We start from the raw sequence: 16,847 nt of genomic DNA, 5'->3' as shown, positions 1-16,847 counted from the left end.
CTCACATGGCAGTCAAGCACCCAAGCTAACGTTATCTTGCTAAAGTTGGCTAATTTAGCTAACGCTACATTCTGATATAAACAAGAAAATACATCCTTCACTCTCCATTCTACTCACCTAGCAAAAGTGGTTAGGCTCTTGTTTCCTAAAACACGTTGGGGACTAACTGTGCCGTTTGCAATAATTCAAATTACGGTATTTCCCTGACATTCACTGACACCGGCAATGTTCAATCAAACTTCGAGGTTTTGTAAATGCATCAGTTATTCTGCACTCTGGTATATTCAATATAGTGCTTTGAAATCCAACCAAAATAGCCTTAACGACATTACCAAGTACCCCGTTTTACAATATTCATTCTCAAATTAGTCATGTGAGACTAATGATGCTGATAGAACGCTAATTTCAGTATGCCTGTACATTGAGCTTCTTATTCTGGTTTTATGTGTTTGTTCCAATTCATAATTGCCTCCCTGAATTCTTAATTTGATTTGAATTCAACTGTTTCAGGGTAATATTGCCCTACATTATCTAGTTTACTCTTTCATATTCGAGCCGAATTGGTAGAATTTGTGCGCTTCTTTCAGCGAATCCATGGTTTCAAAATAACTATTTTCCAAGGTAGGGCTATCCACTTCCCCGGACAATAATTAATTAGTCACGTCACTTAATACCTTGTATTAGAATCTATTCTATAATGTCTGCACATTTTTTACTGGATAATACAGATGACTTAATGTCTTATTCCAGTATAGCGCCTCAAATATCACTATTATTGATAACCAACATTACCAAAGCCATTCACACTTGTCTTCCTATTTCCACATAAACTTTTCTGGGTTCCTTCCTGGACCTTGCTCAGCCTCCCCTGTCCTTCCCAGGTATTTTTATATTACAGAAGAGGGCACAGAGAGTCTCTTTATTTTCCACCTCTATTTCTCTCTTTATTTCCACAACTCCAGGTTTTGCAAACCATTCCGTCTTCTTTCAGTCTGACTTTTCCTTGTCCTTCTTCAACATTCCTCTAGATTTCTTTATACTTTTCAACAATCCTTCTCCTTCTTTAAACCTTCTCAATATTTATCTTTCTTTCTTGTCCTATTGCTACTGATATCCTTGCTTTCAAATGTTTATTTAATGTCTAGTTATTCTTTTAGCTGCCTATAATATCTGCACTATCTATGCTGTCTTAGTTATTTTTATTGTTATATTCACCTATTTAAAACCAATCCTCTGTTGCTTTAATATATATCCCTGTCCTTCCTGGACTATCTCTTCCTAGTGGTCTGTTAAGTAGTGGATTGCTCGACCATACTCTCATACCTACTGTTATCCACGCTACTTTAATATCTCTAGCTATTGTTGCTACGTGGCGTATCATATGTCCCGTCTTCAGATGTCTATAATCATTATTCCTCCAGTAGTATAGTTTTCCTTTAAATGTTATAATATCCATTTCCCCTATACTGCATATTCCTCCAGCTCACACCCCAGTATACAGTGGGGCAAAAAAAGTATTTAGTCAGCCACCAATTGTGCAAGTTCTCCCACTTAAAAAGATGAGAGGCCTGTAATTGTCATCATAGGTACACTTCAACTATGACAGACAAAATGAGAAAAAAACATCTAGAAAATCACATTGTAGGATTTTTAATGAATTTATTTGCAAATTATGGTGGAAAATAAGTATTTGGTCACCTAAAAACAAGCAAGATTTTTGGCTCTCACAGACCTGTAACTTCTTCTTTAACCTCTTGCTTCTACCCTCTACTTTTTTGAACATTCTGTTAAAAATCGCGCAACATTTCAGCACCCTGCTACTCATGCCAGGAATATAGTATATGCATTTGCTTAGTCTGTGTGGATAGAAAACACTCAGACGTTTATAAAACTGGTTAAATCACTGCTGTGGCTTTACCAGAACAGCATTTACATCGAAAAGCACAGGAAAAACTGATCACTGAAAATGGAAAAATATATTGCTGCGCTACTTGAACCCATTGATAAAGGTGAACCACAATTAATTGGCTGAGGTTGCAGTACCTACAGCTTCCACACGGTGTCTAGAGTCTTGTCATTTGCCTACGAGTTTTTTCTTGGTCAAACACATGCAAGGCAGCGCATTTCTTCAGGTCTAGGACCGGATATTTTGGTTGAGTTTCTAGCCGGACATTTTTCCAGACGGACAGCTAATGATTTTTACATCGCCTCCTGAATAATTTTATCGCTTATTAACGTTTACTAATACCTAAAGTTGCATTACAAAATTATTTCGAAGTGTTTTGTGAAAGTTTATCATCGACTTTTTGAATTTTAAAAAATGACGTTACGTTATGAAACACTGTTTTTTTCGTTTATCACACAGTCTACATATAACGATATCTAGGCTATATATGGACCGATTTAATCGAAAAAAAGACCCAATAGTGTTTATTGGACATCTAGGAGTGCCAACAAAGAAGATGGTGAAAGGTAATGAATGTTTTCTATTTTATTGTGCGGTTTGTGTAGCGCCGAATATGCTAATTATTTTGTTTACATCCCCTGCGGGTCTTTTGTGTTGTAGTGTATTGTTACATGCTATCAGATAATAGCTTCTCATGCTTTCGCCGAAAAGCATTTTAAAAATCTGACTTGTTGCCTGGATTCACAACGAGTGTAGCTTTAATTCAATACCCTGCATGTGTATTTTAATGAACGTTTGAGTTTTAACTAATACTATTAGCATTTAGCGTAGCGCATTTGCATTTCCAGAGCTCTAGTTGAGACGCAAGCGTCCCGAGTAGAAGCAAGAGGTTAAGAGGCTCCTCTGTCCTCCACTCGTTACCTGTATTAATTGAGAACGCACAACAACTACCATTTAGCTAAGCTAAGAATGACTGGAATAATCAAGTCAATAAAAGTTGGGTAGTTAGCCTATAGTTAATATACTGGCAAGTTTGATGTATAAATAGCCAACTAACGTTAGGTAGCTAGCTAACAACATATCAGTACATACTGCTGTAATGATATGGTATGTGGTTCGTAAGGACAGCATAGCTAACCAATTTTCAGCCAACATGACGTGGAAGGTAATTTATTTAAAACGTTTTTACTTTATTACATTTGTGGTAGCAGAATCAGAATTATTTAGGTAACATTGATAAATAAGATGTTTTATGAATTTTTATAGTATGCTTATGTGAGAACTTACTTGGGCCCAGAGAGGGGAGAGGTCGGGTTAGTCTTATCTGTGAATGTGTCTAACTATTCCTAAACCATGTGAAGGGATGGTGTGATTAATGGGGAACCAGTTAGGTGGCTACACAATCTCTATGTGCCAGTCACTTCTCTCTGTAAGCTTGTCCAGGAGGGGTTGTATTTTTTTATGGGAGTATCTAGAAATTGACAATTGATATATATACCATTAGATGAGGTAATGTCTTGGTACTATGTTGTACCAAGAACAAGATTAGAGCTTCGGTTTAGGAGACCAAACTGAATGATTATTCCAGTCATTCTTAGCATACGAAGTGGATGGTGGACATCCACAAATGAATACATACGAAAAGGAGTATTACATACAAAACAATACAAAATGCTCTGAGACCAGGCTGAATTTAGAAGGATCTTCCTAGAAGGATCAGGTTAAACTGTGACAACTTGTTTTCATGTGTGGGATAGTGGTGCGCGGGTCAGCTGTTTGTTCACCCTCCCGAAATGGCTAATAACCCATTGGCAACCGCTAAAGACGGTATCTAACTGAACATTCGCATTCTCTCAAGATGCTGAAAGAAAGAAAGAAATCATGTTTCTCCACTCCTGTTACCGAGTCAACATTTTGCCTACATTTGGTGTATCGTTAGACTGCAAGAAATGCTTAATTCTGCTGGAGTTAAATATCAAGGCCACAGTATGTGAGAGGTTATAGACCTACAGTCAGTGTCAAAATGTCAGTTTCCATTTAACCCATCCTTAAGTAACCTTCTGTCTTATGTAACCATACCAAACTTAACATACTAATTTGCTAACTCATACAATGATGTCAATAGGAGATTTGGCTCTGGTGGCTAGATTTGTATTTTGATAATGTGTAGAGCGGTCCAACATCCAATTCCAGGAATATATCATTGTTCTACCTCCAGTGTGTTAACCAGGAAGACGTCGAAGTAGTCCTGGGGATTAGAGGTATCCAGGTTGTAAAGGCGACGATCTGCTTCCTCTCGTATGTAAGCTTTGTCCTTGTCTATGGCCTTAAACAGCTCATGGTGTTTTCCTGGAAAGCCCTCAACGATTCTGGGGGAAAGGTTGAAGAGGGACAGTATAGGAAACATGGGAAGGAAGGAATGGGTGGTTGTTATATTACAACGGGTTGGTCTAATCTTGAGTGTTTATTCCACAAATTATCACCGGCTAAATCTATGACGTTAAAAAGCCAATTCACTCTGTTCCTTCTGACTGTGCAATCCACTCTCTCATAAGCCCAGCCAAGCAATTTCTAAACTTGATCTCCACTATAAAAAGCATCTTGACATTATCTCACATTTCTTTGAGACTAACATTTAGTTTTAAACAGCAGAGATTTGTATAACTCTTGCAGCCTGTCTCTCTGACATTTGCCACAGTTTCAATATTCAAATTCGATCTCCAGCTGTCCCATAATAATGAACGTGTCAGGAGTCGTGACGAGACAGACAGGCAGGCACCGTTTTTCAGCCAGTCGGAATAATGAATCAGCTGGCATCATTTTTATGGATATATACAAAGAAAATGTCAATTGATGAAAGGTCAAAAGAAATGAAGTACAGCTAGTTTGCAGTCTTTCCAGCTTCAGTTTGAAGTGATTGTGTTTCTGTAGCTGTGTTGTTGGCTAGCTCCTCTGAACAACAGTGTCCTGACGAGTGAGTACATTTTCTAAGCCAGGCGATATCACACCTCATTAGCTCATTGTTATGGATGTATCCAAATAAATGTCACTAGAAAACAGCTTAAACAAATACAAATGCTGAGACTTTGCTGTTATTCTGGATGCACTTTTTGACGTGACTGTAAGTTAGCCGTAGTTGGATAGCTAGCAACAAGAAATCAGGAACTATGCCAGCCAGTATGGCAATGAAACATTTAGAAGGAACGACTGGGTCGCCCGCGTCTCTAGTAACTGAACCGATTGAACGAAACGACCAGCCGGCTTGGGTAGCAACCCTAGATTTGTGTCGGACTATATCTTGTGGAAGGATTAAATAGTATGAATAAATTCATCACAATAACTTTTTTAATGAAACTATGCCAATCATTATTTTAAACATGTTGGTAACCCGTTATATAAAAGTGATAATGCCCTCTAAGCCTGTGTTTGTAGGATATATTGGCACGGTTTGCAACACCCATGTCAATTTCTCCTCCAAACACCAGGTTCTCGGGCATTATGACTTAATGGTAACACACATGTTCTTTTGTCATTTTGGCAGGCAAGCTTACGATGCAAACAAGCCATGCTTTGGAAACAAGCATAAACACGCATGCACACACACACACACACACACACACACAAACCTTACTCTTGGACCCTCTCCTCGAGGCTCTTTCATCCTATTCAGTGGTTTTCCAGGGACATCAAAGAGAAGCTGCAAAGTTTTCAATCTCTGCCTAGTAAACACTGAGCCATATTTCTTACTGAGCCAATGAGAGATAAGACAAACTCATTGATTCTTGAAGAATATAACTTCTTCATGAACTTACAACTTTCTTATCCCCTTATACCCCCAAATAAAGCTGGGACTGGGTGACTACTCAGTATCGAGAGAAAGATGAACGGAGCAAAGTACAGGGAGATCCTTGATAAAAACCTGCTCCAGAGTGCTGAGGACCTCAGACTGGGGAGACGGTTTACCTTCCAACAGGACAACCACCCTAAGCACACAGCCAAAACAACGCAGGATCGGCTTTGGGAAAATTCTCCAAATGTCCTTGAGTGGCCCCGCCAGAGCCTGGACTTGAATCCGATCGAACATCTCTGGAGAGACCTGGAAAATAGATGTGCAGTGTCACTCCCCATCCAACCTGACAGAGCTTGAGAGGATCTGCAGAGAATAGGACAAACTCCTCAAATATAGGTGTGCCAAGCTTGTAGCGTCATACGAAGAAGACTTGAGGCTGTTATCGCTGCCAAAAGGGCTTCTCTTTACTGAGTAAAGGGTATGAATAAAAACCTGTTTTCACTTTGTCATTCTGGGTTATTGTGTGTAATCACTTTTCGAATGAGGCTGTTAAGTAAACATTTTCAGAAAAAGTGAAGGGGTTTGAATACTTTCCGGCCCAAGTCACTATTATCATGAGTTAAATGATACATTTTTCTGGTAACCACTAACATTCCAGTAACAGCGTTCTCCTTCTGTGAAACAGATATTATATGTGGACATGGACATACTTATGTGTCTACACAAGTCTAATATGACAGATATATGTGAGCAGGTAATCCGAACACCAAGCTCACTTTTTAATGACAGGTCTGGACACACAAGATATTGTTTGAATCTAGCTGAAGTGCGCAGTACTATTTATTAGTTGAAGCAAAAGTTACAATCAAATGTTGTGTTACAATACGTCAATCATGTTGAAAACAAAGGCAGAATAACATAGTGACCCCCACAGTATACATAGTGTACAGTACCCCTAAGTGCTTTGCATGTATAGATGTACAGTCCTAACCACGTAGCAACCTACAAAACAAGACCAATTTCAGTTGCTTACATTATAACACCTGAAACTTTTGGTCCTTTCACCATAATGTTTCAATAGAGAATTTAATATGAACCTATAGGCCTATTTTACAAGGGTACAAAGTAGGTGAGTGTGATATACAGCATAGAGATATGGTGACCAACATCTCTGAAGGCAATTCTTGAAACCTGACCAAAAACAAGCTTTAAAAGACATGAATGTAGACCGAAATTAGCCTTGAAATATCAACCCATACCTTAGAGATCCTACCTGAGGATAATAGCAAGATACATACAACAACTCACTAAAAAAGGAGGTAAATATAAGGCTATGGTTACTGTAAATTGACAAGCAGCTGCCTGTGAAGCTGAGCCTGTGACCTCTCCACAGTAAAGTGGTCACTCCTCAGTCCTGAGTTTGATGTAGCAATCATAGGAACGCGGAATGCGGCCAAAGCTGGAGCACACTGGCTCGATGTTGATCTCCTCTGGAGGTTTGGTGCCGGTGAAAGTGAAGCGTTGCAGGAGGGAGGTAAAGAAGAGAAAGAGCTCCACTCTGGCCAGAGCCTCCCCAGGACAAGCCCGCTTCCCTGAGGGAAAAGAGAAATGAGAGCGGTCATTGTCAGTCAGCTGAGCCTATAACTGAATTGAAGTTGACCAGAGGTTGTCAGGTTTCTTGTTAAGTTTTTTTTAAATGAGTGGGGAAATCCAGGCTAGGAAAGGCCCAATCATCTCATATATTTTAATGTTTTTTTTTTGTGGATATGATAGAGAGATACAGGAAAGTTATTAGGAGAGTGTGCTGAAAAGCAGCGGGTCAGATTCAAACCAAACCCATGCTGGCAGCGGAACATAGTACCTCCAGAGAGGCAGCAGCTTACTGTCGACTGCAAGACCACCCCAGGCCACTAGGTTTCTTGTTTTTAACTCACATAATCCACAAACTACTTGGACCATGATCTTACCCACTCCAAAAGCAAAGAATCCATCATTTTTCTTAAAGACTCCATTTTCATCCAGGAAGTTCTCTGGGTCAAACTCATCTGGGTTTTTAAACCATTTGGGATCAGCAAGCACAGAGGACAGCAGAGGCAGGACCATGGTACCCTGAAAGAATGACAAAATAACACCCATCACTTGCTATGAAAACTGCATGTTGATCAGTAAAACAATTTTAACACTTCCACGTCGAACAAAATATGGTGGAATGTAACATTCAGTGTTGGTACAATTACATAATTGTGGTCACCTCTGGAATGTGGTAGTTGTAGAACTCTGTATCTCTGATCACTTTGTGGGGTACAGAGGTGGGACTGAGGTCCATGTATCGCTGGACTTCGTGAATGACAGCATCCGTGTAGGGCATTTTAACTCTGTCGTCAACCGTGGGCACTCTTGAGCCAATCACCTCGTCTATCTCCTTCTGAACACTCTCTTAGGAAGATTTAAGTCACACTTTATAATACGTTGCACTGATACTATGTACGGATTGTTGTTGGAGTTATTACATGTCACATCGTAATAACACATTTTAAACAATTCATAGTCCAGAATGATACTTTTTTGGATAGCAGTGTTATCTAATAGATTTAGGAGACTTGGATGCAGGGTAGCCTAATGGTTAGAGAGTTGGACTAGTAACCGGAAGGTTGCAAGTTCAAATCCCCGAGCTGACAAGGTACAAATCTGTCGTTCTGCCCTTGAACAGGCAGTTAACCCACTGTTCCTAGGCCGTCATTGAAAATAAGATAATTTTTTTTAACTGACTTGCCTGGTTAAATAAAGGTACATTTTTTAAAATTGATAAAGACTTGGGTAGCAGGCTACCTTGAATGTGAGGGTACTTTATCATCATCAGAAATGATTGTCTTAGGGTGGATGATGTGGTTTCTGTTCCAGCAGCAAACAGGCTCCATGCAGTCATCACCATATTATCATTGTTGAACTCAGTGTTGGGATCATCTTTCTCCTAAGAGAAGAGAATAAGTCACCATCAGTTATGTAAGTAAACAGCGACATCTGGTGGCTAGTTGTTGCCATCTCCACATACTTATTGCCACTAAATACGTTTGGAAATCAGAGATTGGCCTCTCACTTGTCTATTCACTCATGATAGCCAAACTCACATAAGTGGACATGGAGAGTATCTTAATTCTAGCCACATTCCATATTTTCATAATGTGTAAGAGGTTCAACCTCCAATGTGAGGATCATGCTGTGTTTTCTACCTCCAGCATTTTGACCAGGAAGGCCTCGATGAAGTCCTGAGGTTCAGAGATGTTAAGGGTTTTAAGGCGGATTTCTGCTTGCCCTTGTATGTAAGCTTTGGCCTTGTTTACGATAGCAAACATCTCATGGTGATTGCCTGGGATGCACCAAACGATTCTAGGGAACATGTTGTACATCTGAAAGGGGATGGAAGGGGAGGGGGTTTTGTTAGTGAAAACAATGGCTTGGTCAGCCCAAGACCATTTTGTGCAATTACTGTGATAGACCTTCAGTTTAGCAGGGCGTTGAGAGCAATGGAAGATTCTATGAAAAGAGATGAGCTGAAAAGTTACTGTACCGCTCCAATAGGGCTGCTGAGTACATGGAAGTAGGCATCAACAGCCTTTTGGATGAGCTGAAACATTGGGTCATCATTTTCAAACCTGTGCCCAAAGACTACGGAGCAGATCACATTGCCAACACAATTGCAAAGCAATTCTTTGGGATTGACAACTGAATCTAGATTAGAGAAGGAAGGCAAGAACACACAGATACTTTTAGAATACCGGATTGGTTATCCATATATAATATTGTGATGGTGAAACTTTTAGAAATAGCTGTGAGAAGCAACAACTACATTTGAATTAAACACTCGATTTTCCATGTATTTTAATGTAAAATGGTACCATTTCAATGAAATGTTTAGTATTAAAATCTTGCTGAAGATAATACTGAAAATAACCTACCTCTATATTCACCGAAGGCTTTCACCAGCATCTTAGCCTCTTCTTGGACACGTTCTTCGATGCTCCTGCGCCCCATCCCAAAGGTTTTAAGGGTCATTAGCGAGAACCTGCGAAGATCTTTTGATCTCTTCCCACTGCTCACCAACACCCCTACAGTAAACAGTATGACAGAAGCACAAAAAGGAAGAATTAGAATAGCATAACAAAAACCTAAAGTAATGGTTTTCTTTTGACTGTGTCAAGGACAATGACACCCACCCACCCACTCCCATTTAAAAAATACACTGCTCAAAAAAATAAAGGGAACACTTAAACAACACAATGTAACTCAAGTCAATCACACTTCTGTGAAATCAAACTGTCCACTTAGGAAGCAACACTGATTGACAATACATTTCACATGCTGTTGTGCAAATGGAATAGACAACAGGTGGAAATTATAGGCATTTAGCAAGACACCCCCAATAAAGGAGTGGTTCTGCAAGTGGTGACCAGACCACTTCTCAGTTCCTATACTTCCTGGCTGATGTTTTGGTCACTTTTGAATGCTGGCGGTGCTTAGACTCTAGTGGTAGCATGAGACGGAGTCTACAACCCACACAAGTGGCTCGGGTAGTGCAGCTCATCCAGGATGGCACATCAATGCGAGCTGTGGCAAGAAGGTTTGCTGTGTCTGTCAGCGTAGTGTCCAGAGCAGGGAGACGCTACCAGGAGACAGGCCAGTACATCAGGAGACGTGGAGGAGGCCGTAGGAGGGCAACAACCCAGCAGCAGGACCGCTACCTCCGCCTTTGTGCAAGGAGGAGCAGGAGGAGCACTGCCAGAGCCCTGCAAAATGACCTCCAGGAGGCCACAAATGTGCATGTATCTGCTGAAACGGTCAGAAACATACTCCATGAGGGTGGTATGAGGGCCCGACGTCCACAGGTGGGGGTTGTGCTTACAGCGCAACACCGTGCAGGACGTTTGGCATTTGCCAGAGAACACCAAGATTGGCAAATTCGCCACCGGCGCTCTGTGCTCTTCACAGATGAAACCAGGTTCACACTGAGCACGTGACAGACGTGAAAAGTCTGGAGACGCCATGGAGAACGTTCTGCTGCCTGCAACATCCTCCAGCATGACTGGTTTGGCGGTGGGTCAGTCATGGTGTTGGGTGGCATTTCTTTGGGGGGCCGCACAGCCCTCCATGTGCTCGCCAGAGGTAGCCTGACTGCCATTAGGTACCGAGATGAAATCCTCAGACCCCTTGTGAGACCATATGCTGGTGCAGTTGGCCCTGGGTTCCTCCTAATGCAAGACAATGCTAGACCTCATGTGGCTGGAGTGTGTCAGCAGTTCCTGCAAGAGGAAGGCATTGATACTATGGACTGGCCCGCCCGTTCCCCAGACCTGAATCCAATTGAGCACATCTGGGACATCATGTCTCGCTCCATCCACCAACAGACTGCACCACAGACTGTCCAGGAGTTTGTGGATGCTTTAGTCCAGGTCTGGGAGGAGATCCCTCAGAAGACCATCCGCCACCTCATCAGGAGCATGCCCAGGCGTTGTAGGGAGGTCATACAGGCATGTGGAGGCCACACACACTACTGAGCCTCATTTTGACTTGTTTTAAGGACATTACATCAAAGTTGGATCAGCCTGTAGTGTGGTTTTCCACTTTAATTTTGAGTGTGACTCCAAATCCAGACCTCCATGGGTTGATAAATTTGATTTTGTGTGATTTTGTTGTCAGCACATTCAACTATGTAAAGAAAAAAGTATATAATACGAATATTTCTTTCATTCAGATCTAGGATGTGTTATTTTAGTGTTCCCTTTATTTTTTTGAGCAGTGTATATATAAATCACCCACCATATCCTTTAGAGACTGTCATGATCACGGGGTAGTTGGCTCTGCCGCTGAACTCTTCTCCTTGTGTGACAAAAGCATCCTTGATAGCCTGAAAGCCAGAGATCACCACTACAGGTTCGGAGCCCAGCCATACAGTAAACACTGAGCCATACTTCTTACTGAGCTGAGGAGAGAAGAACCACAGGATTATAGTTAGGGAACCAGGACAGTGATGTCTCAGATCCCAGGTTTATATGGAGCACAGCTGACAGTCCTGGGATGTATGACATGGAAGTGAAATGATTGTGGCCTTGCTATTCCTTTGGATAAGTGATGGAGAGACACAAGAGAGCAAGAAATGCAGTGGCAAATTGATAGAGTACATTATACTCACTTAGATATAGAAAATGTGTCAAAATAAGTGTATTTATAGCATGTCATTTTATGTTCCCAACAGTAGCGGTGTGTGGGTAAAATCACTGAGGAAGTCGAGCCCCCCCCCCAAGCCATATTACAACCTGTGTTGTGATAATTGAATTGTTTGCTCCATAACCTTTCAATTCATATGCCTTGCGATATATAGGCCTAAAGGCAGAGACAATAAGAAGATCATTCAACCACACCTGTAAGTGAGGACTTGGTGGACTGTATATTCTGTAGGTTAGGTTTACTTTATGTGTTCGCTCCCTTGTGCTGGTTGTAACATCCACAGTTATTTAGATTGCTTATGTTTATAAGAACTGTGTCACGCCCTGGTCTTAGTATTTTGTGTTTTCTTTGTAGTGTAGTATAGTTATCTAGGTAAGTCTATGGTTGCCTAGAGTGGTTCTCAGATTAGAGAAGGAAGGCAGAGCCGCCAGTCTGCAAGGAGCTGCCAGAGCCGCCAGTCTGCAAGGAGCTGCCAGAGCCGCCAGTCTGCAAGGAGCAGCCAGAGCCGCCAGTCTGCAAGGAGAAGCCAGAGCCGCCAGTCTGCAAGGAGCAGCCAGAGCCACCAGTCTGCAAGGAGCAGCCAGAGCCGCCAGTCTGCAAGGAGCAGCCAGAGTCGCTAGTCTGCATGGAGCAGCCAGAGCCGCCAGTCTGCATGGAGCAGCCAGACCCGCCAGTCTGCATGGAGCAGCCAGAGCCGCCAGTCTGCATGGAGCAGCCAGAGCCGCCAGTCTGCATGGAGCAGCCAGAGCCGCCAGTCTGCATGGAGCAGCCAGAGCCGCCAGTCTGCATGGAGCAGCCAGAGCCGCCAGTCTGCAAGGAGCTGCCAAAGCCGCCAGTCTGCAAGGAGCTGCCAGAGCCGCCAGTCTGCAAGGAGCAGCCAGAGCCGCCAGTCTGGACCAGACAGCATCTGACAGATGGCCTACAACTAGAGAGACAGAGGGGCGTTGTTTCGCTCGCTCAGTGCTTTCTCCTGTGAGATGCGTTCAGCCTCTTGTGAATTGAAGGGAAATTATGAAAACACAGAGACAAAAGATTTAAAACAAAATAAATGTGTCAACAATTTTGGGAAGCCTGGGATTCAAGGGTTTTTCTTTATTTGTATTATTTTCTACATTGTAGAATAATAATGAAGACATCAAAACTATGAAATAACACATGGAATCATGTGGTAACCAAAAAAAGTGTTCAATCAAAATATATATTTTAGATTTTTCAAAGTAGCCACCATTTGCCTTGATGACAGCTTTGCACACTCTTGGCATTCTCTAGACAGGTTTATGAGATAGTCACCTGGAATGCATTTCAATTAACCGGTGTGCCTTCTTAAAAGATAAGAAAGAAAGAAATTCTACAAATGAATTAGTTTGAGCCAATCAGTTCTATTGTGACAAGATAGGGGTGGTATTGTAAAGAATTGCTATTATGCAGGAGACCAATCTACTGCTAAATACATGGCTATTGCATTGTTATAACTGAGACAACACATAGCAACGTATTTTCACAGTAAAGCCTGTGGGGTCCCCTACAGGATAGCTCCCACATTACACACATAATCTCCCTTTTAACCGAACACTGTGTGCCCGAAGAAGATTCTACGATGACGGACAGACAACTGAGCCAATGGCGGAAGACTACAGACTACAACCAGCTGAACCAATCCGGAGATCCGATCTTCCTAGAGTCAACCTACTTTCTGTGACGTATATAAGGGCTGTGCTGACTGTTTACTCGCTCTCTGCCTGCTGTTCCAACACGAACTAACGGAAGAGCCGTAATTACGCTGTACTACATATTTTCACTCTGAATAAACTGTTTACTTGTCATAAAATTTACCACTTAGTCTGAATCGATCCTTGACCGGCTCACCCATCTTCATATCCGATTTCTAACAGTATACAGAAGATAACCCTATTTGGTAAAATACCTAGTCCATATTATGGCAAGATCAACTCAAATAATCAAAGAGAAACGACAGTCCATCATTACTTTGAGACATGAAGGTCAGTCAAAACGGAAAATGTCCTTGTCACAACACAACTGATTGGCTCAAACGCATTAAGAAGGAAAGAAATTCCACAAATTAATTTATGTAATCGATATATATACACACACTTTTTCAGTTCTCAAATACATGCATGTAGTATACTTTGAATGAATATTGAACCAAGAGGGGCAATACAATAAAAATGTACAGGCTGGTAACTAAGCAGTCACATGAAAATACTGAACTGCTTTGTTGCTACAGTAATCAACACAGAAAATATTGTAAAACAATAATAATCTAGCCTACATTTAGCTTGTATTAATGCAAATAATCCTTTTTTTCCAAATTCTGTGGAAAAGTAATTAAATGGATATCCCATTCTACACCTGATTCTGCATCTTTGACCTAACCTTGGCCACTGATCTAGCTCAAGTATTTGACTGACCTCCATGTAGAGCTTGTATGGCGCTTTCACATCCATTCGTAACAAGTTACCAAGCAGAGGAATCGGTGCAGGACCAGGAGGCAAACGTGAGTTGCTTTGTTTGCCTCGATTCATCCACAATAATATAATAACGACACATCCGATTACAATAGACACAAAGTTCGTCTGCAAAATATGAAGTACATCCATCTTCAGTAGAGTCGAGGACATTGATCGCCTACGGAGTTAACAGAACAGCTGATATCGGAAAGCTTTATGCTGTACCGGGTCAGAGCCTTCTACTGCAAAAAGTAGATAGAAGTTGAAGTTGTGCAATAGTTTGTACAGTTGTGAGTTTCATCAGTGATGATCCATTATATTGACAAGAAAGCCAAGTGACTGCGCAAATATTGTGCAGTGTTGCCAACTCCTCAGTAAGGAAAGTAGCTATTGGCTGTCCAAAAAGTCTCTAGGTAAGTCGCTTCATTACCTAATTTGCATAATTGCCCATGTGGACACTGTCGGAGAGAGGAATAACATCGTGGGAGAGACAGAAAGTGAGTAAAAAACACCCTAAATATGTTTAGAACGACAAAATGAACTTTCTATCGATTCTTGTTTTTTTTTATGTAAAAATTCCAACCCTCCTCCTTTATCCGGACTTAGGACCAGCAAAAGTGATCCAAAAGAGACACTCTGGCAGAGTTACATCGTTTTTCATTTTTTATTTAATTTGGTTTGGTTTTTAACCTTATGGTCCACTTAGGAGCCTACAACAAGTCACAGTAAAACATGAACATTTTTAACCATAACATTTGTTACATTTTTATTTGTATAAAATCTACATTAACAATCTAAATGGACCAAAAAGAGACAATAGAAAAAACTGTCAATGGCAATGTGAGAAAATGATGGTAACTATTCTGGCTCTAATTCAGGTTAGCTGCTCTGACTGCAGCTGGGAGGGACTGCTGCGCGAGGACTGGGCCGCCTGTGAGTGCTGTGGACACAGGCTGTGGACGGGGGTGGGGCCCATGGCAGCATCCTGTCACGCCCTGGCCATAGAGAGGCTTTTATTCTCTATTTTGGTGAGGCCAGGGTGTGACTAGGGTGGGCATTCTATGTTTCTTTATTCTATGTTTTTTATTTCTTTGTTTTTGGCCGGGTATGGTTCTCAATCAGGGACAGCTGTCTATTGTTGTCTCTGATTGAGAACCATACTTAGGTAGCTCTTGCCCACATGGGTTTTGTTGGTAGTTGTTTTCTGTTGAGTGTTTGTATCTGCACCAGACAGAACTGTTTCGGTTTCGTTCGTTCACTTTGTTGTTTTTTGTATTTTCAGTGATCTATTCCTATTAAACAATATGAACACATACCACGCTGCACCTTGGTCCTCACTTTCTTCCACCAACGGCCGTTACTCACCCACTGCTCGTTGAGAAGAGTAAGAACAATACGTGCTTTCACATCAGTCTCCAATAACACCAGAAAAAATTGCTAGATTTGTCGCTTGTCGCTTTTTTGAAAATGTGTCGCTAGAGGGGTCTTAATACTCACTAAATATAGCAACAACGTCGCTAAGTTGGCAACACTGATATTGGGGGCGTTATATTAAGATGGACCGGTTTGAACCTGGCAATGACCCGGCACATCATGGAGCGAAAGTGGGGAGGGAGGAGCACCTTTCTCAAATCAAAAAGTTATATGTGCCGCTCGGTCATGTTGTCAACAAGGCAGCTAGGAACAAGTAAAAGAAGTCCCGCTATGACCTCTGCAGCGTCACCAAACTAGCTAAAGGACAATATAGGAATAAAGTGGAATCATATTACAGAGGCTCCGACGCCCTACGGTACATTATGGATTACAAAACGAAGACCCAGCCGTGATCTGCCCAATGATGCCTCTCTACCAGACAAATTCAATGTATTTTATGCACGCTTTGATAATAACATCGTTTCGGGTATGAGGGCCGCCACAGACCCAGAAGATTGGGTGATCTCGCTCTCCGAGGCCGATGTGAGTAAAGTCTTTAATCAGGTGAACACCCTCAAGGCCCAATAGTATTCCACGGTGCTTTGTCAGAGAATGCGCAGAACAGCTGGCAGGCATATTTACAGTAATTTCAACCTCCTGGTGTCAATGTCCACAAATTTTAAGATGACCACCATCATTCCTGTTCCCAAGAACTCTAAGGCTTCATGCCACAATGACTAACGCCCTGTAGCACATGAAGTGCTTTGAGTGGCTGGTTATGGCACACATCAACTCCATCATCCTTAGACACCATAGACCCACTCCAATTTGCATACTGCCCCAACAGATGCATAGACGACACAATCTCAATTGCTCTCCACACTGCCCTCACCCACCTAGAATAGATTAATACAGCTCAGTGTTTAACACCATTGTCCCCTCCACGCTATTCACCAAGCTTAGGACACTGGAACTGAACACCACTCTCTGCAACTGGATCCTCGACTTCCCGACGAGCCGACCACGCTGACCCTCAACACGGGGGCCC

General features: G+C 41.8%; 1 protein-coding gene across 1 annotated transcript; it reads right to left on the bottom strand.

The window, feature by feature from the left end:
• Positions 1-6,503: 6,503 nt before the first annotated feature.
• LOC115137028 (cytochrome P450 2M1) lies at positions 6,504-14,739 on the bottom strand. The gene is made up of 9 exons (XM_029673018.2): positions 14,348-14,739; positions 11,511-11,673; positions 9,653-9,802; positions 9,265-9,425; positions 8,927-9,103; positions 8,526-8,667; positions 7,948-8,132; positions 7,664-7,805; positions 6,504-7,288 (listed from the first exon to the last, which is right to left on the bottom strand). The coding sequence occupies exons 1-9, from the start codon at positions 14,555-14,557 to the stop codon at positions 7,098-7,100; spliced, it is 1,521 nt and encodes a 506-aa protein (XP_029528878.1). The 5' UTR covers positions 14,558-14,739; the 3' UTR covers positions 6,504-7,097.
• Positions 14,740-16,847: the final 2,108 nt, after the last annotated feature.

Source organism: Oncorhynchus nerka, linkage group LG11, assembly GCF_034236695.1.
Source record: "Oncorhynchus nerka isolate Pitt River linkage group LG11, Oner_Uvic_2.0, whole genome shotgun sequence".
NCBI classification, from domain to species: Eukaryota; Metazoa; Chordata; class Actinopteri; order Salmoniformes; family Salmonidae; genus Oncorhynchus; species Oncorhynchus nerka.
This window is presented reverse-complemented; position numbering and strand designations above follow the sequence as displayed.